Source organism: Tachysurus vachellii, chromosome 5 (assembly GCF_030014155.1).
Source record: "Tachysurus vachellii isolate PV-2020 chromosome 5, HZAU_Pvac_v1, whole genome shotgun sequence".
Taxonomy (NCBI): domain Eukaryota; kingdom Metazoa; phylum Chordata; class Actinopteri; order Siluriformes; family Bagridae; genus Tachysurus; species Tachysurus vachellii.
This window is the reverse complement of record NC_083464.1, coordinates 15,660,235-15,684,476: the sequence shown is the minus strand read 5'-3', so window position 1 is coordinate 15,684,476 and position 24,242 is coordinate 15,660,235. Positions and strand designations below refer to the sequence as shown.

General features: G+C 39.0%; 1 protein-coding gene across 1 annotated transcript; it reads left to right on the top strand.

Annotated features, from left to right (window-relative positions):
* The first annotated feature begins 3,093 nt into the window (after positions 1 to 3,093).
* stk40 (serine/threonine kinase 40) lies at positions 3,094 to 20,100 on the top strand. The gene is made up of 11 exons (XM_060869983.1): positions 3,094 to 3,337; positions 6,402 to 6,528; positions 6,884 to 6,969; positions 7,421 to 7,564; positions 8,970 to 9,194; positions 9,289 to 9,341; positions 12,977 to 13,092; positions 14,971 to 15,115; positions 15,650 to 15,769; positions 16,734 to 16,818; positions 16,933 to 20,100. Exons 2-11 carry the CDS (start codon positions 6,411 to 6,413, stop codon positions 17,149 to 17,151), a joined length of 1,311 nt encoding a protein of 436 aa, XP_060725966.1. The 5' UTR covers positions 3,094 to 3,337; positions 6,402 to 6,410; the 3' UTR covers positions 17,152 to 20,100.
* Positions 20,101 to 24,242: the final 4,142 nt, after the last annotated feature.

Sequence of the window (24,242 nt, the reverse complement as noted above, 5' to 3'; positions counted from 1 at the left end):
AATAGACAAGTGGTTCAATAATAAATACGATAACTTTGATAGTGATGGGTGGTGATATATGCAGTGGTGTGCTGGAGCAGTATGGTCAGTGCAGCTGACACCAAAAGCATCAATAAGCTGATCAGGAAGGATCCATATTTGGTATGTAGCCAGACTTGACTATGGGAAGTGGCTCAGAAGCATCATGGACAGCACTGCTCACCCATTCCATGAAACATTTCTTTCAGCAAAAGTATCAGACCACCAAAGAACAAAACATAAACGTTTTAAGTGATATTTTTTTCCCCAGTGGAAATTGGACAGCTTCTTACCTTTGTGCGATGAAGGATATTTGAAAACCTAAATCATTTTAAAGCAACTTATATTTATATATCTGAGAATCAAGAGCCTTTCTCAAGGACTCACCAGTGGCAGCCCTGGGATTCAAATTTATGACCATCCAATCAGCTAGATAACATCATAACCACAGAGCAGTCCAATACTGCTTACTGTTAGGGAAGTAGTTTTTTTTTTTACATGTACTGTCCATATAAACCATATTTTTATTTTTTTTTTCTTACTCTTTATGTACTTATAATATTTATTAAGTCTATATTATATTTTCTTATCAAGCCTATTTTTGTTACTTTCTCATTTTTATTTGTATTGAGCATATTGACACAAAATCTTTGTGTTCAACAGACCAAATGTAACTTAAGGAAAAAAAAAATATGGCTATGCTACTGGAATCCCTGGGAAGCCTGCACTGAGATCTTGCTGGTCTGGACTAGTAGGGTTCATCAGTGATTTGTGCTTACTGCTGTACATGTAGAATCAGATTTTAAGACCTTTACAATATGGACACTCTTGCATCTGATATGTTATCTGTTATTGTCACTTTGTCCTCTATATGTTCTTATTTTTTGTTTTGTATATAATAGAAAGACTGACTTTTAGTACTAGCACAGTGTCAATAACTGCCAACCAGAAAATTATTTCTTTTTACACATGAGGTGAGTGCACCAGAAAAATTATGCTCTGTCTGTGAAACTGTCAATATCAGTTACAGTATTTAGCAACTTGGTTTGCTAACAGCAAGAATGTGTTTTTTTTTTCCTTTTTCTTTTTTTTTTCTTGATAATCCTGTCACATATTGAGTAACAGACAGTCTGCTCCTTTTGCAGTGCACACTGATCATTGGCTAAAGATTCAGACTAGTCATCATGTCCTGCTGCCCACCCTGTCTCTCGTTCACCCACACAGCCAACACAGTAAGGCTTTTGATGACATTTTCTAATAAGCAATTCTGAAACTGTTCTATTCATTTGCATAGTCGTGGGAGAGACATTCTGCTCCTACACATGAATGAATGAATCACAGTCAAGCTCATTCCCAGTGAGAACTCCAATCTGGGCGAGCATTTGTTCTTTTTCAACATATGCAAGTGCTCCACTTTTATAGACACTTTTAATGTCTGCACAATCCAGTCATTTAAATCATCATGATGAATGTTACTAGTGGCATAGCATCTTGCCCCATGACATCAGAGTAAAATGATATGGGTTTTAAAATAAACACCACATCACAAAACTTGTAGGATAAAATATTAATATTTATGCTGTGCCAGAGAAACAAATTTTTGTCCTTGAATGCTTACCCTTGTAGAGTTGTTAGACCATTTTCCAGCATTCCAGCTTGTTCATCCCCATTAACCACTTTATTTCGGTCAAGGTGGATCCAGAGCCTATGCTGGAAACATCAGACAGTTTATCCAATCTACCTACTGGTATGTTTTGGGATGTGGGAGGAAACCAATCACATGGAGAACATTCAAAACATGCTGTGTTCTATTCAAGCATTTTACCCTGCACATTTATTGCTTTGAATTAGTTGTTCTTTTAATTTTTTGAAATGTGTCTTCCCCTTACAAGGGTCGCCTACTTACAAAACATGATTCACATGTTTCCACCCAGAAACCTGTGGGTCGTTTAATTTTAAGCCACCGGTTGATGATAAGTTTCATACTGCTAAATGCAAAAGCTGCGCTGAGTCAAGGCAGGAAAATGAAACCTGCTATAAAAAAAAACTTGTATGTTGACAAGCTGCCCACTCTAAACTAAAGCTGCTGGTGTAGGTGGGCTTAGTGATGAGACACTAAAATAGCACCTCACATAGGTCTTGTGCATGAAAGAATAAGGATAGTTTGGCATGCATTTAAAGATTCTACTCGTCACGTTTCCACAGCAAATTAATCTGCTTTTCTAGCTGTTTAATTGTAGCAGGGAGCAAAACAAAACATTTCACTGTGACCAAAATAATCCTGCTGAAAAATCCAGCTGGTCAACCTGGAAGACCATCTTCACCAACTGGTGAGTTATTTTTAAACTTCCCAATTGCTTGGTCTATAAATGCTTGAAGTTATCAGGCTGTCTTGGTGTTGTGTTATTTCCTTTAAAACAACCTGAATATGATGTTACTTTAACAGCAATGATTCAGAGGTTTCTATTTACAAATTTGCCCAGCTTACCTTGTGTTTTGGGACTTAGTAACTGGTCAGTCCAAGCAGGATCTTTCCTCAAACAAGACATTGTTAAAAACTAACATTCACACACACACATATATATACATATATATATATATATATATATATATATATATATATATATATATATATATATATATATACATACATATATATGTATATATACATATATACATATATATGTATGTATATATATATATATATATATATATATATATATATATATATATATATATATATATATATGTGTGTGTGTGTGTGTGTGTGTGTGTATATATGTATGTGTTTTTAATTTTTTTTATGTAATAATTAACAACTATGCTAATATAATCTGTTAATTTCTTAAATGAAATCACATAGCAGAGAGAGTCTTGTCCAGATAGACAAATTATTTAGCTTTTTATATCCTAACCCTGATGTTTGAAGAGTATAATCTTTAAGAAATATTCAACTAGCGTGTTGAGAAGAATGTGTTTTTATTTTTTCTGCAAGACAAGGCATGTAATTGGCTGCACTAAGCAGAGGCGGGATTTCCGCCTTTATTGGCTGAGCTGCACTGTCGCTTATCCTTCGTGCGTCATTTCCGTTGTCAGGTGGTGCTGTTATGGAAAGATGTGATCAGCAGTCCCAAGAAGGCTTTTCCTGATTACCAGTTTCGGTAATGCTGTGAAGAAAGAAAAAAAAAACGTGCATTTTGAAAGACAGACTTTTTGTGGTGTGGAGGAACTGTCAGTGCAGCGCTCCTCGGAAAAGATTTGGATAAAGATGTCGGCGTTTGTGTAGACAACACAGGATATCCCCCGGTTTTAGCTAGAGGTGAGTTATTAAATGGCCCTTGAGTCAGTGGACCGAGCTTTGCGTTAAAGAGCCGATATAACACTCGCTGGTTAGCTATAAAGCTACACGAATATCTAATTCGTCGCGTCCGGCTAGAATGTAGTTCATTTAGTTTTCAAAAATAACATTGTTTATTAACAGTGTAATAGCAGGAGCTATTAAGATATTAGCTTTGTCCTCGAGTAACAGCTTCGTTTAAGTTAGCCGTAAAAGTATCAGCTGGAAATGTTAGCTGTGTGGCTAGTATACACCAAAGACAGTTTATTTCACTATATTTCACTTATTTCACAACAAACTGCATCCTCCCCTACATTAACTGGACGGTTTCACATGGACACTAAAGCTAACATTTGACTAGCTTCTCAAATCTGAATCGAATTCGGTGAGATCAGTGTAATGAAGTGAGCGGCAGATTGAGCTGTTCCTTTTTTCCTGTGACCGAGCTGCTCCTAATCTGTGTGTGTGTGTGTGTGTGTGTGTTAACGCGTCCAGTGACCATCATTAGAGTCTTTGCACAACAGGGGACTTGACCGAGTGATAGTAAAGACTGTAAGATGTCTTCTAATTCATTCTTATTAAACACCAATTTACGTTAAGTTTGTTGCTGAGGTCTTTGATGCTGGAGCCTGGTCTTGTATTCAATGCTCTGGTGCTTTTGTTTTTCTTTCGGTAAAAACTTTACAAAAAAGGTATTCAACTTTTTTTTTTTTTAAAGAACGAGCGCAGATCCGTTGGTAAATTGTGGTGCTGTGATTTCACACATATGGCTGAAAGTCGTGGCTTTAAATTTAGCTCCCTGGATAATGAGACTGGCATGTGTTTACAAAGCGGTGTACACACGCACACACCGGTGACATCACTTCCCATATAAACTAACGCTTTAGACTATTAAACCGCAAGATTATCTCTAATCCAAACGTTTAAAGTATACATTCTCTTTGGACTTGATTGTAACCTACGTTGTTTGCATACGTGAAGTACAAAAAAAAACAAAAAACGTCCAAACCCTGCGAGATAACGCGTGGACATGGTTTCATTGTGCAAAACTGTCCATTTAAAAGATATCGACGGGTGATGACCATGTGACCATGTCTGTCGCATTGTCAGCAGTCTGGAGCTAGACGGGCATCCGTGATGATGAAGCTGTCAATTTATGTACAATAGCAGCCAACTGAACTCCTACTCCTACTCCCATATGAGCTGTGTACGGTGCTGAGGACTGGCTTTAAGGGTTTTTTTTTTTTCTCATGCCTCTTCTTTAGAGGTATAAAAAAAACAAACCTTAAATATACATTATACCCTGAATACCCAGTTATTCACTGAATATTCAGTAAGGAATAAAGCCAGATGTTATAGAAAAACATCCACCACTGAGTGCTTTTGATTTTCCCTGAAATGAACTTGATTATTTTGCTATAATAGTGTGTCTGTTTTATTCTGCTTGTACCACAGTATTTACAGTAACAACAATGTTTAGTTTATTAATGAGCAGCATGTACTTTTAACCATTTAAAGCGGTTTAACTATTGTGAGACAAGTTAGTTCCTGTTATTGCTTACATTACAGCAGAGGCATGTCACCAAACTCTTATTTCCTCTAATCTTTAAATAAATAAGTTTTACTATGAACCATAAAGTCTAAAGTCCTTTGTCCTAAATACTTACCTATATGGCAGAAAACTTACAAAACACAGATACCCACGGCTCCTTTCATAATGTTAAAGAACTTTAATAGTTTATTTATTTTGTATGATGATTTTCCATTTATTAGCCTTTTATTAGATTTTGTTGTTTGTTTGCTTTCCCTTTGAGCATTTATATATCATGTGATTTGATTTACAGCCTGTACTGTTGCCAGGTGCTATTATTTAAAATGGGCCATATTTGAGAATACAGCGCTGTGGTATGACTTAATTTAAAATGTGGTGTCAGTTCATTTGAATTCACTTAGGCTAATAGCCTGAGTCTGTCTCTGTTATGTTGCTTGTCCTATTTTGTAATGAATTGATTTGAGATTTGACTTTAATGGACAAAAGTCAGATTTTTTTATGTTACATTTTTAGCTAGTCTTTGGAAAGAGCGAACCATGCAGTTAAGCTTGTGAGTCACACTTTAATATTAGGCATTCACTTCCTTCTTACAGGAACTAGGGAGAGAGTTTCAGCAAATTATAGAAACCAGTTTCTCGACAAGACAAATAGACAAACTTCCCTGCTATACAGTATATAACCCTGGATTTTTACACTTGTTTAAGACTGCCTTAATCCTATAGTAATCCAGTTTGGAAATGTTTGTGAAATTGAACGTGCTTGACCAACGCCAAAGTTGCAATCTCGTTTGAATTTTGAACCGCTCGTGTTTGTCGATACACTTCACAAATTAAGAATGAGTGGGATGAGCAGAAAAGGGTGCATTAAATCAGCAATCCATAATAAATCCATAGTTTTTTTTTTTTCTTCTTCGTTGGCCTGTGCATGCTGGTGTTCAAAACTCATTCATTTTTTCATGCAGTCTCACTAAAATTTAAATGTCCACAGTAGAACTCATGCATTTATTCCCATTGTTGTGCTGCAGTCTCCTCAGGAGATTTCACCCCAGCAGCCATTCTCTGTTGATGCAAATGGACCTGTGATGGCCTGCCATTCATTCAGGGCCACCGTTGTTGGCAGATCTTGTGATTGTCGTAAAGTGGTGGGGAGGGGTTATCTCTCACTGAAGCCAGATCCCATCCCCCACATAAATGTCTTCTTTTTTTCCTGTTGGTGACTCACCCTTTGCTGCCAGTCTACTGGAAGTCCTCAGTAACACTGTACTGAATGTTTTCTTACTGATTTGGAATGTGGTGAGCCAGGTTCACTCTGTCAGTTCTGCTTACGACACTATTCCGTAGGTGCTTGCTGTCTCTACTCTGGACCTGCTGATAATTATTATAGTGTGATTTGTTAATTTTAAACGGACATTTGCTTGTTTTTGTATACATGTAGAAATCCGTTTATGAATAATTTTTTTTTCTTTCCCATATCTGCTTCATTTGTCCTTTAAAGATCAGCAGAATGTCTAGACGCCGTGTTGCAGAGAGAGGAGCAGGGGAGTCCTCTGGCAGGGCAAGCAAGCTTCTTTGTCCTGGGATATCTGGCAACAATGCTAAGAGAGCCGGACCCTTTGTCTTGGGTAAGAGACCTGAGAGTTCTAGGTGAACAGTTTAGTTTCACATCTGTGCGTTTGTGAAGGTCAACGTGATTTTAAAAAGTGCTTCATTTAGAATAATTAAAAAAAAAAAATGACAGGAGTTTTTCATGTGAACATGTGAAACTTCAGTTCTAAGTCGAGCAATATGTTCTTTTACAATAGGATTTACATGCATAGCAAGATGAATATTAATATGTATTAAAAATAGCAGCATTTTAATATGCCTTGTAAGAAGTGGCATTTAAGGTTACATTTGGGTCGTGCAGAAATTGCAGAACACTGTACCAACTGTACCTTATGGTCCAACACCAGCTGTTCAATCACCTCTCACTAACAGGGCCTCGGCTGGGAAACTCTCCTGTGCAGAGCATCGTGCAGTGTCTGGCCAGGAAAGACGGAACAGATGATTTCTACCAGCTAAAAGTGAGTTTAACTAATAATTTTAACACGTATCTTCCTCCTGTATTTAATGCTTACGGGTGAGATTCCGTAAGAGATACCAGTGCTTTTGCATGAACATTGTGACCTTCTAAGTAGACCTAATTTATGACCTTCTACAAGAGACTTGCCTTATCTAAAGTTGAGATTTGACCATTACCAGCACTTACTTTATGGGGTGCTATTAGATAACGAGTCAAGAAGCCTGTAGAGTGACTGCCCTACGTGAACCTTTTAACCCCATTATTCTCCCAAGAGCCTTGTATCTCTTAGATATTGTCCATGCTAACCTAGTGTCGTGACGAAAGATTTCATCAGTCTGTCTTGATCACTGTCAAGATTTCACAACTTTGCTGATAAGGGTGTTGAGAACCTGTGGATGCTTCACAATATGATCTATTGAGGTCATGACCTCTGTGCTCTGACCCGTACTTAGATTTTGACCCTGGAGGAGCGTGTAGACTCGTCTGGAGAGACGCAGGAGGAAAGGCAAGGCAAGATGCTGCTGCACACAGAATACTCGCTGCTGTCTCTCCTGCACAATCAGGATGGAGTGGTGCATCACCATGGCCTTTTTCAGGTATAGTCAAAACAAATGCAAGGCACATACCTGCAGTTATTTTTTTTCTTTTATGGTAAAGCTTTATTGGGAATCTGTTTGTTAGTCCTTATATCAAATTTTCCTTTTTGCAGCTGTTAAGATTGGAATTGGTTTGTTCAATAAAGTCCTGTTCAGGCTCCACCAGTGTTATTTGTAATGTAAACACTACATTGACAGGAACATTTCTCTCCACAGCACTTAATGACTCATCAGTTAGTTTAGTTTCTGTTTAAACCAGGCATTCTTTTCCCACTCACTCATCAGCATTGTTGCCATTGCCTCTGCTACTCTTCTTCCAGCATAGCACAGCTTCTCCGATGTCCTGCTTAGCTGCGGGTGCCATTCATACACTATTGATTAAGTTAATATAATTCCTGTCCACTGGGCCTATAATCTATGCCTGACCTCTAGGTCTGCAGAGCCAGCCTTTCCTCAGCCCATTCATGTCCTCAGCCCAATCAATGTCCAGCCATATGTCAACCGTTTAGATTACTAGAGTAGGGATGTTCAACCCCCCACTTCCACAAATTTGTGTTGTGAGGTAATGTATATTATTATATTAAAACTCAAGCATACCAAACAGCAGCTATGAAATAGATATGAATTTTTGCACTTTCACATTTTATTAATCCTGGTGTTTTACTAAATTTGGCAAACAATCATTACACAACCATACAGAACTAAATTATCCAGCCAAACCTAGCTGTGTGTGATGTTCTTCGTGAACCCAACAGCAGTGGGTTAAATGACATCCTGAGCTTGTGCATGGAGTTCTGTACCTTACTCAGGATTAAAACTGTGGTATATTTCTGCTGCTGGAGAGTCGAATGCATCGGTGTTTCACCACTGACCTCCTATTAGAAGTATCGAATTAAAGTGATATGAAAACACACAAAAAAACATGAAATTATGTTGCATTACTCACATTAGCTGTGCAGCAGCCAACATGCTGAAACTCCTCATTCAGTCATTTGTTGATGTCAGTAACCACTTGCCAAATTTAAGACAGATCTTTTTTTGCTTCTGTGACCACATCTGAAACGGTTTTGCTTGCATGAAACAAATTGTGAAGCCCTTACAACAGCATATGTCATGCATTTCATATTTAGTTGTCTACAGAAAACCATAAGACTCTTGTTTAATATTTCATGGCAGAACTATTGGCTCAATTTCCTCCATTATTTGCTTGTTTATACCCAACTCTACCTGGTCTGTAGCATGATCCTTTGGTTTGATGGCCTTTTCAGTGGTAGTATTTACTACTGCAAGAAAACCTCTTCTCTGAAATTTGAAAATGATTTGTGGCTTAAATGACTTTTTTGTTTGTTAAAATAAGAAGAATTTAAGCATTTTGAGTTACTGGGACCTTCTGTTTGGTTGTCAGGATCGCTCCTGTGAGGTTGTGGAGGATATGGAGGCCAGTAGAACACGCAGGATGAAGAAGCGGATCTGTCTAGTGCTGGACTGCCTGTGTGCTCACGACTTCAGTGACAAAACAGTGGACCTCATCAACCTGCAACACTACGTCATCAAGGAGAAGAGACTCAGTGAGCGTGAGGCCATCGTCATCTTCTGTGATGTAGTTCGAGTGGTTGAGGCTCTGCACAAGGTGAGCAGTAGCTGCTTTGTCGTTTTGCATTACCACAATTAAAGTGTTATCCGTATAAATATTTCTTATTTGTTTTACTTGTTTCTGTCTGCAGAAGAACATTGTGCACCGAGACTTGAAGCTTGGAAACATGGTGCTTAACAAAAGGTAAGACTTCCCTGCTGATTCCTTTCTCTTATTACCTTCTTTGTGCAGCTGAAAGGTTTTGGCCTTTGGACCGACCTGCAGCAGATGCTTATTCAGCAGCGTGAAGCCTTGCTCCTAGCTCAAGAGAATAAAGGCTTGCATTAGTCATGTGGTTAGGAGTGTATTCCAGTGAAGATAAGGCAGTTTGTGACATGCCTGTGAGGTGTTCTCTGGAAGAGGGAAGGAGTAGTAGGGAAACCACACATGGGTGTTCTGTGAAATAAACCTTACAGAATTCAAACATTTTGATGCCAAAGGCTTTTCCGGACACTGAGTAGTTTGAGTTCTTATTTTTTATTTTAAATTTCATTTCTCTTTTCTACTGAATAAGTGCAGGAACTTGATTAGAAGGTTCTGTCCTGTGCTGATTTTTGGTTATATATTGAAGAAATATGGTATACACTTAAACTGAAAATGCCCATTCTATGACATTCACATGTGATTACAAGGCCAGACTGAGACCAAATGAAACTCCCAGTACTGATCTAAACTTGGAACCCACTTTGCTGTACCATGTGAGCCTGACAAGTGTCTTTCTTAAATGTCAGCTTATAACCGATCAGTTGTGACTCTCGCTCTTCATGGATAAACAGACCTGATTTTCAGGCCCTGTGTGTAAGTTTCATCAAAAGATAAATTTAATGTTTTTGTACTGAAAGTAAATTATTTGTAATTAATTGAACTTGTTGCTCTTAACAACATGCCGAATTAAGTTAAATTAACTAGACCACTCAGTAGAAGCATATGAAGTGCCATTCATTTCGTTCTATTCACACACACGCACGCGCTCTCACGTCTCCTTTGGTGATTAAAGTGACTCTTCCTGACTCAGTGGAGCTGGAGAGCAGAACACTCTGTCCCAGCTGGAGACAATACAGAACGCTGCCAAAGAATCCATAACTCAGAGCTGAGTCACACACATGAGCGCACACACGTCACTCTGGCGCATCTCTCCCCTCTAAAGTTTTTCCACATACCCTTTCATCTCTTCAACCTGTTCCTTCTGTCGATCGCAAAAGCAAACCTGAAAGTAGATGGGCTTGGATCTTGTTCTGATTCGGCCTGAGCCACAAAAGAGATTCTTCAAGATGGTTTTGAAATTTCAGGTAAAAGAAATTTTAGTTGACCAGGTAGAATCATTTCCATTTGAATGTGTTTTGATGGATAAACCGAATTAATTTAATGGCAGCTGATTGTAGAATAATTTGAAGCAAGACCAAGCCTCATGGGTCCCCATGAAATTGTAGCAAGGTTTTCTTTCAGAAGACAAATGATGTGCTTCAGAATATCATGTTTACGTTTTCAATCTGAATATCATAGTTCGCCCATTTCTTTAATAGAACTGATGATGGTGGATGAAGACTATATTAATATGAATGAATGAAGTACAAGCCCACTGATGTATCTCTAAAAAAAAAAAAAAAAACAACAAAAAAACGTCTGTCACTGTGGTAGACTTTTTTAAAACAAGAGGTTAAAAAGTGATGTTTGGGGTCACTGTGTGAGGTACGGCTTCCTACTGTGATGTCCATTTACTCACACTTCTCAAGCAGCTGCTTTCACCCTCTCATGTCCTGCTGAGCACACACACTTTGCCTTGTCACTGGGGGTCCTTAGGGCTGTTAATACAAAGAGACCACACTGTTGGAGTGAACTTTTAAGTATTTCAATCCCCTTGCAAATGGCAGGATTTTGGGGGGATTTGTGAGAGCCATTGTTTTCTACAGTTCTACTGTGTGTCTACTCTTGTGCTTCATCACTATAGTTAGAGGTATTTGTTTAAACTTTTTTAAATCAGCTTACATTAGGCACAGACACATTGTTGTCTAGACAATGAAACCCTTGTTTTGTCTGTTTCTTTGAATTAAATAGGAACCTGGCTCCGTGTTTCTTCAGCGAAGGCATTTCTTATTGCGTAAAAATACCATGTCGGTTCTCAGCTGGAGGCCAAATATTTCTTCACGTAAAAATATTTGCTCTTTTCCCATCTGTGCAGCTGTTGCAGACAGAGGAAAGGGTGATATCAGTATGCAAAAAAAATAGTAGTAATAATTGAAAAAAGGGAAGTGTCCTGATTGACTTTTGAGTGGACTAGTCTTTCTCACAAAAATAAACTCGAGAGCTGTCTATCATGTTAACCTGACTTTGTCGCTATTTTGTTTGGCCCTAAATAAAAAGAGAGCAAGGGGAAAAAATATGGGAAGGATTGGTTGGGGAACTGTGGACAGTGAGGATTATTTTAAGAGAACTGGATGTATAATGAAAAAAGTTGAGCTGTATACATTTATAATGCATGCTGCCAGGAATCACCTTGTGTTTATTAACTCTGTTAACCACCATTTAGTGTAGAACTCGCTGTGTAAAACAAAACATAGTGCAAAACATTTCTTACAATATTACAAATATTCTTGTTCTTACAATTTGTCCTTCTTGCCAACACAAAAAGAAGGATGATTAACAGGAAATAAATAGAGATTTTGAGTTTCCTTAAACTCTTATTGACATCTTCAAGACACTCAAACATGCCGCAGAGTGAAGGAAAAAGTCGCCAAGCCCTGGAATTAAAATCATACTGTGCACTTAACATCAGAACAGATAATGACAGTGAAGATGGTACAGCTGTAGTGGTGTTGTAGCATCCAAGGAAAATGTTTCTGCAAGTGTTTTTCAGGGTTGCTCCGTGCATGTTAGTCACAGTCTGGGTGTGAAAGTGAGAGAGATTTGGGGAAGCTACGGAAGAGGATGTGGCTGTGGGAACAGAGTTCTGAATAAAGCTTTGCCATCACAAGCTACGACGGGAAAGCTGTACACAGGTCTCTGTTGGAACAGTCGTTCCCTGCGGCTGAAATTGGTGTGCCCTGGTTTTTGTGCATACAGCTTTTTTGCATGCATGAATTTGAAATGTCACCGAACACATCCCTCTACAGTGATACGGTGAAGGATAGTCATCTGAGTATTTATGCTAAGCCACAGGTTGACTCACTTGTTTGTCGAAGGGCTGCTTGTGTGTGTGCTGTGTGCATGTTTAGTTCTGTTCTGTATAAAGACAGGCTATTGCAGTTCTCCCTCACTCGCACTGTGGATTTCTGCCACCCACGTCAGTTTAGTCGTGATGACACGGACACAAATACCAAACATGTTCATACAGATACACTGAGTGCTCATCTAGCATCAGCGGGTAGCATTGCTCCGTGTGTGCACATGAGTAGTTTTTATCCCCCTCTTCTTCTTTTTTTCTTCCTCCTTCCCCATTTTATGGCTTTATACTTCGTCCTGTTTTATGTTTTACCATTCACGTTTTAGTGGCTTATGAAAATTGATTCCACTTATTACCATACAAAAAGGGTTTCAAGCTGTTAGTAAAAATCTTCTGGCCTGTAAATGAGCTGTCCATCCAGCTGGAACAGTGCTACACACCTTGCTCTTTTTCCTCAAAAGACAGCTTGCGTAGAATACATGTTTCCTTATTCCAATTTCAGTTTGTTCTGTAGACAGAACAACACATTTAAAAATTGCAGTACAAAGCCAAATCTAAGCACTGACTCTTTGCAATCTGTACAGCAGCTGAGCTTATAAAGTGTCTGTGGATGTTGCAGGACTCACCGGATCACAATCACCAACTTCTGCCTGGGCAAGCATTTAGTGAGTGAAGAGGATCTACTGAAGGACCAGAGAGGCAGCCCGGCCTACATTAGCCCAGACGTCCTAAGTGGTAAGAAGTTCAATGTGTTTGAGAGACGCTTCACATGTAATGCAGATGCAGGGCTGGCACCATTTTTACCAGGGGTTGTGAAGCAGGTTTAATAATGCTTTGCAGTGTTAATCACACATTCTGTGGCCAGAAGTGTACAGTGTGAAACAGTGCCATGTTACAATGTTATGGCTAGATGATTAGCAATAGACACCAGTGTGAAAAGCTATATAGTGTCATTGTGTTACAGAGCTACAGATTTGTCTTGCTCAAAACAGTCGAGAAGGCGGCACCCCAAGTAAATCGCACTCCACATTAAAGATGTGATCAAACCTTCCCCGCATATGCACTAATCATGCCAGGAGTGACCACATGGCTAAGGGTTATGGTTTTCCAAGATAGATTATGGCTGGATGGTGTGCCACTGGTTGTTTGTTCATTCCTGTAAGTTGTCGCTGTATTGTGACGCTGCATATATACATAGTGAAGATGAGCATATACGATATAGCAATAAATAAGTGCTGTCCTTAAGTTTGCATTTTATATTTATATTTTATATGTTTATATTTTACCTTGCCCATATATATGAAGGCGTGTTTGAGCGAGTAGGTAAATGTGTGTGCACTGTAATGCACTGGTGTCTCATGCAGGGTGTTTTCTCACCTCGCATCAAGTGTTTCCCATATAGAACATGGATATACCATGACCTCCTGTTGTAGCAGTTAGGGAAATGAGTCTAGTTAACAGAGCCATAGAGCTTTTTATTACTGAAACTTTTCATCATCAAAACAATTTTTTTAGTCATTAGATTGAAGGGGTACATATTTATATTAGTGTTTGTATAATATGATCTGTCTTCATATTTAATTCAATTGGCCAATCAAACTTCCCAATAACTATCAAATTTACTATGATTTGGTTTCTTCATTAAGTTATTTTGTGATTTCTACCACTTAAATAAATTGCAGCATCGAGACCTCTGACCTGCTTTGACGATTACTGTTGTAATTTAATAGAATGAATCCAGTTTTGTGGCTTAGTAGCTTTTAGTTTGTATAGGTTTTTGGTGAAATTTTACAAGGACGCCGCGTTCCTCTTAGCTGTGACGTTCATCAGCTAAACACTCACAACATCTCGCTGCTGTTTTATTAGATGCAATTTACTGTACTATCGTCAGTTGGAGTAAATGGTTCAGCGTTTGTTTGTTACCTCTCTGTTCACGTGAAAACAAAGGACTTGTAGATCAGCAGAACGTGACTTAAAAAACAATGAAGCAGTGCCTGAATGAGTCATGGCAGTGAGTCATCCTGAGGGGAAACTCCTCCTGCTTCCTCCTCTCTTTCTTGCTGTCCATTTTCTTTCTTTTTGCTTCTTTTATTCCTCCTATTTTGGTTTAGTGTGTCTCCTTTCTATTGTTTTATTTATTTTTTACATGCATGGAGCAGAGAAGCACAGCTGAGCGTACAGTATATTGCAGGCAGAGACACCAGGAAGCTCTAGTGTAAACATGTGTCTTGCGTACAGGATATGGCGATGGTGATTTATGCTGGAGCTGTCATTAGTGGTGACTCATGCTTTTCTGCTGGTCATGAACAGGACATCCTTCTTGCTGTTGTAACTTTTGTGGTCATTTCTTGGTATTATGTGCAGTACACCAACACAAATTTTTAATAACTGTTGCACTGACTCATGTCTTGAATGCACAGTTGAGGAATAGAGCAATATGCAGGGGGTGAGGTTTGTAGTATAAAACATTAATATGGTTTTGTGCATTGAGAGCAGGGTCGCTTTATTGCAGTCCTGGCAGGTGGAGTGTAGGACTTTGGTACTTTTCCAGAGCACATAATGTCCCTTGTAGTGAACTCTATAATAAACCTTTTGTTAAATGCTCTGTTGCAGGTCGGCCATACCGTGGGAAGCCTAGTGACATGTGGGCTCTCGGTGTAGTGCTGTTCACCATGCTGTATGGCCAGTTCCCCTTTTACGACAGCATACCTCAAGAGCTCTTTCGCAAGATCAAGGCTGCTGAGTACTCCATCCCAGAGTGAGTCCTACGCACACACACATGCGCACACACACACCTTATCTCCTGTTCCACTGATCTCAAAACCACAGGACCTTTTTTAAATCTCTGCACAGGCAAAACAAAGTATGCGTAACATACTGACAAAGCACAATAATAAAAACACCATAACATCTGCTCTGTCTTGAAGTTATATATCCTGCCAATTCTAAGGCAGCAGCACAGTGCATAAAATCAAAAGCTTAAATTGATGTTCATGTCAAACATCAGACTGAGGGGGGGAAATGTGATCTCTGTGAATCTGAACAAATTTATGTCTGAACAGTAATCCAAATGAAGTTGCACATAAGTCTAATGTAGTGGCTGCTTATGGAAACGATTTAATGACTTTTTGAATCTGTATTTGGAAATAAATAAATTAGTTTTATACACATTTGTCCTAAACACATTTCAGCCAGTAGACTCTATCAAAATGGTTCGATAATAAAGCCAAATATATTCAGTCTAGTGTGTTTGAGTTTAATTTGTTTTTAATGTGCATTTGCTCCGGTGCAGGGATGGCCGTGTGTCAGAAAGCACAGTGTGTTTGATTCGTAAGCTGTTGGTGCTAGATCCCCAACAGAGGCTGACTGCGTCAGAGGTGCTCGAGTCTCTCAGTGGCATTATTGCCTCCTGGTGAGTTTCACGATTCTGTCTCCTAGCTGCCATGTTCCCTGCTGACATCCTCTCCTTTTACAGTGCCTTTATTAAACAGCAGCTCTAATAGCTTTGAAGAAAGTATTATCAAAAGCGTAATCTTGAATAAAAGCTCTTTCTTTTTGATTGTTTTTATGGCTTGGTCTGTCCGGTCCTTAAACTATTTTGCTCATCTGTCCGGCATTAGTGAGGTCTAGACTACTGAGTAATACACAACACTTTCCCCAAGGTTCTGCATTATTAGTTTATTGTTTTCTGTAGGTTTATTTTGTTTCCTGAATTCTCAGACCCTAGGAATTACAGATTCAGTGTTGAGTAAGACTCCTTCAAACCCATTTCACATCCAATAAAGATCAGTTCCAGACAATGAAAATAAAAGCAATGGATCTTTTTAACTATTGTGCAGTTCAAGCTTTTCAATTAACTACGTGAAACATGTTCATTCATATCAGCTTTATTTAGCCTTTTATGAGGGCATAAAGACAGCAGGCTTCATAAATTCATGCTCAACCCTCAGGATTTAATGGGCTCCCTTATTGTGTTTCAAGCTGTGAAGGCCAAAATGCACACACCTATATAGCTTCTACCAGCAAATAAATAAGTGCCTTTCTGTTAGTGGCCAACCCCCCTCCACCACCTCCACCCACTGATTCAGTTTAGCCAGTGACCAGTGACTCAGCTGTGTTTTTACCACGTGCACATGATGTCAAGGAAAAGGCAGCTGGTGTGTGTCTTTAACATGAATCACGGTAATAGGAAGAAATAAGACAAATTGCTACTAGGAGGAATCCATTCTTGAGATTTAATTTTTTCCTGATTTTCAGGAAATTTTGACAAAAAGGCTCCAAGATTCAGTAACTACTTCTTAACTGCAAAATGTTTATCCCTGTGCCTATCAAAAGCAACAAAATATATCCTTTGCTTCTTTGGACATGTTTAATAGGCATTCTGTATCATCTATGAGCGGCCCGCTGCAGGTAGTACCGGACATCGATGACCAGCTGAACCAACCCGAGCATCTGCAGGAGGTCAGTGCCTTGATGGCTGCTTAGGTGTCAAATCATTCTGTAAAGTATTGCAAATGCTGGGATCTGTGAATAAACTTCACTGTCACTTAATCTTAGTCTCTCTGTGTTCCTTAGGTGAAGGTAACGGAAGAGTCGTCTCAGTACGAGTTTGAGAACTACATGCGCCAGCAGCTGCTGCTAGCTGAGGAGAAGAACACTATCCATGAGGCCAAGAGCTTCCTGACCAAGAGGCAGTTTGGCAGTGTGCCACCAGTGAGGCGCTTGGGTCACGATGCTCAGCCTGTCAGCCCTCTGGACGCAGCCTTACTGGCCCAGCGCTATCTCAGAAAGTAGAGGATCACGGTGCACAAGCTGTGCCATGCAGCCGGTTGCACGTGTTCGTGTGGTTGCTTTTTGAAGAGCATTTGGGTGAGGAGATGCAGCATGTTGGACAGTTATATCTCATCTGCCTCTCTCGCTGGTTAAAGAAGGTGACTCTGGTTTGAGCAACGCACAAGACGAACAGGTTCTGAGCCCCTACCGTAACCCCCTCCCTCTCACTCTGCCATACAGACATTAGCAGCAATACCAGAACTGAATCATGTAGCAAATGGGTGCGTACACGTGCACACATTACACACACCTCTCATTCTCCTTTTCTACTCTCAGCACTTTCCAAGTGGAACAGTTCAGATCACCTGACCCCAGTTGTCGTCCCTTCATGTGTTCCTCTGTCCTTCAGTCAACAACACCCATCCATACTGGGCTTCATCTGCATCCACAATTGCTAATCTACCTCTTAACATCTCTGTTTCTGTCTCTCAGTCCGTTTAGAACTGTGCTCTAAAAGGTTTTGAAAAACAGGTATCCAAATGTGGGGATATGACCACAAGCACAGGTGAAGAGCATTATTATTATTATTATTATTATTATTATTATTATTATTTCAGCATTCTGCCATGTCAAAACCAGCGATACATTTATCTCCATAATCTGAATAAGCTTGGCTCTCCTCTCCTGTTAGAAAGGTAGCATTTTAAGAACCCAACCTTATTTTTGTTTGTCTCAGTACTTCTTAAATTATTCTGTAACACACAAGGACTCTGTAGGCCTTCCCTGCTTGATGAAGCATTCCCAAGCAGCTAGCCATGTGCAGCTCTTATTCTAGATGCCAAGAATAGTCCCCAGAGCTGCTTTGCAACTTGCTGCCTTGTGAGGTACGATATTCTTCCCTTATCAGCTAAAGGTGCAGTCTGCAGTGGTCCCAAAGCTTTTTCTTTTCGTCTTTTCATTGTGTTTGTTTTTTTTAAATAAATAAACACAACTCTGTCCAAATACAAAGTTGTCATAAACAGGGATTCCTGAAATTTAAATCACATGCCTGCTAAGTTTTATTCTAATGGTTGCTTATCATTACCTGAGATCGTAGAGCAACCAGAGATGTTATAAAGCTGTCAGAAGAAGGATGGCTGAGGCTGCAATCATGCGGAAGTTTAAGCCCCATTAAGCTCCAAAAGGGTAGGCTTTAATCTCTTCCCCACCCCTGTGGTGACCAACAGCCAACATCTTGAGCTGCCCCTTTGAAAGCAAGCCAGCACTCCTTTTCTGCCACACCATATTAAGCCAAAACCTTGGCTGCCCTTCTGGTCATTGTATTGGGAACTGGCCATTAAAACCTAGGCATGTAACGTACCCTAATACCCATCATTCACTTTTAGTGCCATTGTCTTCATTCATCATGTATATAAAGATTGAGTGCAGTTCTCCTGATACATTGATCATATTTTTGTTTTCATAATCACCTTTGAGAAAGTCATAGGATATAAATATTTACAATCTTGACTGTTCACCAACCCAATCTAAGCTACTTGTATAAATCATTGCCACAGAATATCTTGCCTTAGATTCAGACTTCATCGGTGAGTGGTGATTTTGTACCTTTTGGTGGTCTTGTTTATTTTATTAAACAGGTGTTTGTCTTTGCATCATCCTCTCTACCCATGACTTGTGAAGGCCTTTCTGGTTCGCTCATGTTAGGGGGAAAATATAATCCAGCCTTGTAGGCCTCTGAGCTTCTCAAAGGCAGGTTGTTTTGCTTTTTGTTTGTATTCTCTGTCTTTTAAAGAGCAAAATAATTCGACAGAATGCATGAGTGAAACTGTTTAACTTTGCTTGGGTTTCTTTTTTTTTTTTTTTGGAGTGTTCAATTTTATTTATTCACTGTGTACAAATAGTCTTGCCTTCCATTTATTATTTTGAACACTGCCCCTATCCTTGTAAGGTGTGAAGTATCATGAGATCATCACATAATCCAGTTCTAAAGTAGTGCTGTGATCTTTTATTTGCCCAATAATCCCCAGTTACAGCTTCTTCCCTTGTTTTGTTTTAAATAACCCTTTCTTTTGTCTGTTGAGTAAATGTTGCCACAATCCTGATGGTTTATTAAGCTACATTAATAACAAGACTGATTTTGCATAGCTCTATTTTTTAGATAAATGAAATTAAAGCACATTATGACAATAAGGAATTATCTAGAGTTTATCCTGCAAGTTTAATACAACACGCTCAAGCGGCCAGTGTGCAAACATTATCCTGATGTAGCTATGTGAGTGTAGAGTTACACCAAGGCATTGACATGAGGAGTATTTAACAGAGTAATGTTGCCTGCCACTATTGAAAGCATTAGTGTGCTCCCACTTCAATGTGAATATTTTTTTAATATATTGCAGTATTGTAGATGGCTTCTCTGGGTGAGAGTTCTGTGGGTGGCAGTTAAAGGGCATGTTTAAGCCCCTACTAAAACTAAATTGTCAATGCATCTTTAATTCCTTGAAGAAAAGCAGTTTAGTGACCCCCAGCTCCATCAACGTACCACAGATCTGTGGGTTTAAAATGTGACTTGCTGGAGTGGTTCTGTAGTCGGTACCTTAACTTGGACCATAACTGTTGGTGAATGCCCCATGTACGTGACTTAACAGAACCCGCTCCCTGCATTTTGGGCCCCCCCTGTTTCTTTTTTCTTCTTGTAGCCCCCTTGGCATCACAAGGCCAAGGTGTGTATTTGCAGCATGACACATTTATGTTGTTCAGCTATATTGCTTTATATTTTAAGTAATGCATGACTTGGACTTGCAGGATGTGCCACATGATCTCTACATTTAGGTTGCCAGAATATTTGGGTGTGGCTCTAGGTGTTTTAAAAAATAAATTGCATTTGTAATCCAGTTAAAAATACACTAAAAAAAACCACAGAAGATTCATCTCTGCAGCGCTAAATTAGGAGGATTTATTTTAAATATTTTTTTTTTTAAATTTAGAGGGTTTTTTTGTTTGTTTTTTTTTTTTTTTTCTTCTTCCCATTTGTTTTTTGTCCTGTCGTATAAACATGTCCGCTAACTGGAAAATGGTGTAAAATGAGATGATGGTGAAATTAGTTATCAGCCTAAATGTTCGGTGTTGTAAGCTGCTTGTTTGGATAGATGTCACAGAAGAAACTGGGTAATTGTACAGATAAAACAAATTTGTATAAATGACATATTTTTGTACTTTATAAAATCTCTACATGCATGTCAGCAATAAATTTGATATGGAACATCCTGTTTGCTTCATTATCTGGCTGTGTGTGTGCGCGCGCACAGCATCAAATGTTAAATGTTTGTTGAAGTTTGTACAGTGCTCTCTATGACCAGTTAATAGCGTATTTAATATTGACAGGATCAAATTGCCATAAATTCACATTTAGTTTCTGACGCAAGTTGGCTAAAGTGATTTAAACACAACTGATCTGGATTTAGATTTGGTTTAGAATAACTTGCCAACAACCTGAGGCATTATATATTCGGTCATTCGGGCGTGTTGGAGGGAGACTGTTTCAGTCAAATTATGTAAAGGCCCCTTAAGGTGATGTAGTGGCTCTCTGAGAACCACTGTGTTAAATCTTTTGAGGTGCCCTCTAGTGGAAGTTTCATGTCACACAGGATGAAGTCAGAGTGCATCTCTGGACATGCTTGCTGTTAGCAGGATATCCGCCCTTTGTCATAGTACAATGATTTTGTTTGTGTCCTTAAGAGCCACAAATGTAAAAACATAGGTATAGTGTGTGTATAAAAGTCTTGCCAAGGGTGCAAATACTTACTTTATTGTACATAGTGGCAAAATCTCTGACTGAAAAAGCAATTCACTAAAATACATAATTGGATTGTATTGCAAAGGCCTCACATTATACCTGTGTCATGAGACATGAAGAGTAAAGATTTATGAGCTGTAGGTAATGGTCCAGCTGTGGTGTTTATTATAGTTTTACTAAGCAGTGTGGTGTTGGACCTTTTGAGCACATGCATCCTCTGAAAATCCTGGGTCGGCATTGGGCCTACAGACTAATGCTCTTTTCTCAGTGTTAAATACCAACACTCTAGTGGGACAGATACCATTTCCCCAGTCCAGTTATATCAAGACCAGATGGCTTAGTTTCCTCTTTTCCTTTCAGTGAGGACAAAATGGAAGAGATTCAGTTTATATATATATATTGTGTGTGTATATATATCTATATTGAATCATTTCATAGACGTGACTTACAAACTGTGCAAACACATGAAAAGTCATCTGTACTAAAGATCAGGAAAATCTCTAAGGATTAATAACCTAACTAATGGCACTTTTTACTAGTTCTAAAGAAAAAGTAAAATGTCAGAAAGCCCAAATGAAGCTCAAGGAAATACATATTTCAAAAGGATACTCGAGTAATACTAGCTCTAAAATTTACCTACTTTAGGAAGCAGGTTGAAAAGAAAAAAGGTTTGCAGGCTGCATGTTTCTTGGAGGACGCAAGTATTAGCCATCACCCTCCCTTGCTGCTGGTGATATGAAGAGAATTTTCAATTCATATTCAATTCTCTGATCTTTTTCTTGTTTCCTAAAATCCCTATGAATATTGTATGTGTTTGAGTTGGCTTGGGTGGAGTTGCTGCCATGAAGCTTGCAGGCTTTCCAGATTGTGAAATTCATGCGCCACTCATTTGCCCCTCATCTATCTTTTATATGGCTTGCCTTTCTTTGTTAATTGAACTCATTATCCGATAGACTTCGGTAATTGACGCGGTATCAATCTTCGATTTGTTGAGAAAAAATGCGTAGGTGTAAAAAAAATCCATGACAGAAAGGCCTCTAGTATTATTTGTGACTCACCCTTCCCCTTTCTGCTAAATAAGAAACATATTTAGCAGTGATGGGTTTCAGTTGCTTTGACTCCTACTTTTCTAGGAAACCAGAGCATCAAATACTTCTCCAATATCAGTTGCAAATGTTCCAAATTTACTCATAGTGCAACACCCCATATAAACTTAAAGCTGCTCTTAAGTTAATCAAAAAGGAGAAACACTTTTGTTTTAGCCAATAGAGCAAGGACTAGTAGAGTTGTCAGCCTGTCCAGATATGTAATGTGAATTCTATTTTTATCGGAAATTGGCAGGATGAGAGGATGCCTGAGTGGTTTTCTCCAAATATCACTGACTCCACAGCATCCTGTCAAGCAATGTTTGAATTCCTTTGTTCACATGTTTGTTATGCACTATGTTGTGTGCAACAAGCAAATTATTTAATATACAATATCTGGTCATTTAGGTAAGAAGTCCTCACTATCCACCAGCTCTCCCTCCCTCCTGCATTCTCCCTCCAGCCATAGAACGACTCCAGTTTCAATAGACACAGCTCACTTGAAGTGAATCATCTCCTGTGTAATTGACAAACATGTCAGGGTTAGAACTAAAGCCTGTTTATTCCCTGTGCGTATATGTAGTGGACTGTCTTTGTAGTTGGTTTATCCAGTGCCTTATTCTGGGGCACTATCCTCTATTCAACCCCAAAGCTTCACTGATTCTATTATACAGAGGCCCAGATGCAGCCTCAGTCAATTAAAGCTTCCTGTCTTTGTAAGGCCAATGCTGTATTGTCCTCTGTGATCCCGCCTACAAGGTCTTTCCGCTTCCATCTATGTGTCTGTGTACAATATGACTGTCCTCAGCACTCTGAGGAGTTCCATGTGCTGATTTATCGCTTCTACCACTGGAGGGGCTGCGGTCGAACTGCTATAATTACAGATACGCCATGTGAATTATGTGTTCGCTGTGTTTTTATCTGCTGGCATTCCGGATGCAAGTGATTTGTTTGTTTGATCATAAAATTGAAAATTTAAACTTAACCTTTGACCTGATTGTGAGGGGGAAGAAAAAATATATATATATTTTTTAATTATGTCTTCTTGGTCTGTAAAAAACACTTTCTTTCATTGCTAGAAAGTTTGAGCAATCAACTGATTTGTATCATTGAGTCAGTTGAATCATCTGTGATGTTTGCTTTTTTTTTTTTTTTTTTTTTTTTTTTTTTTTTTAAATAACCTTTTCTCATGTGCTGTATCTCTGCTAATACAAAGCAGAAGTGAGGCTGCCCTTCTCCACATGCCGGCTAACTATGAACATGTGGTTTTGGGGAGCAGGGTGATTCTTTCAATAGATGCCCTTGTTTCTACTGTCAACACTAAATTATGCCAACACCATGGGTGGGTGGACTTGAATGTTGTTACATTGCAGTATGTGGGGCTGCATGTGTATTTTTGTAAAGATATTTCAAACAGTATCTTCAGGAAGCTTGTGTAGGGTATATATTTTGTATATATACAAAATATATACAGCCAAAAATGTGTGGACACTGATGACTGACCATTAGACCCATATGTGGTTCTTCTGCAAACACTTGCTACAAAGTTGGAATCATGTAATTGTACAGATTGTCTTTGTATACTGTAGCTTTGTATACTTTGTATACTTTTCCCTTCTACGGGGCCCAAAAATGTTCCAGTAAGACCCAGTGCACAAAGCAAGGTATAAGGTGAAATGATTTGCAAAGACTGAATTGGAAAAACGTGAGTTACCTTCACAAAACCGCTTCACATGGATTGAAACTGCGCCCCAGGCCTTCTCGCGAAACATCAGTGACTGAATGAGCAAATCCCCATAGCGATGCTCCAAAATGGAGTGGAAAGCCTTCCCAATAGGGTGGAGGTTATTATACATGCTTGAGGGTGAATTTTGAATGGGAAAGATGTTCAAGGTATTTGAAACAGCTTTTCCATATTCATGTAACTGAAGTCATACTTAGTATGCATCTTGCATCTGGCTGAAACACTGTGTAGGGAGGCTTCCAGTAGATGCTGAGGTAAAACTGTGATACCTTTCTTCAAAGACTGATTATCTAAACCGGATGTTGCAACTAATGAAAGAAAGCTAGTAATACCAGGTGGCATTATTTCATTGGCATTCTCACTAGCATTTTTAGAATTTTTGGCTGGGTGTCAAGTTCCATATCACCTTTGCAGCATTTTTTGGCTTCATCCACCTGAATGGTACTAAAATGATTATGCAAATGTACTTATTTGAGAACAACTTCTTTCT

What these genes read in the sequence shown, in the direction of transcription:
- stk40 (XM_060869983.1), top strand. Translation starts at nt 6,411, where the DNA reads ATGTCTAGACGCCGTGTTGCAGAGAGAGGAGCAGGGGAGTCCTCTGGC. An exon ending in TAGCCCAGACGTCCTAAGTG is followed by an intron (nt 13,093 to 14,970) that starts GTAAGAAGTTCA and finishes GCTCTGTTGCAG; the next exon opens with GTCGGCCATACCGTGGGAAG. An exon ending in AACCCGAGCATCTGCAGGAG is followed by an intron (nt 16,819 to 16,932) that starts GTCAGTGCCTTG and finishes TGTGTTCCTTAG; the next exon opens with GTGAAGGTAACGGAAGAGTC.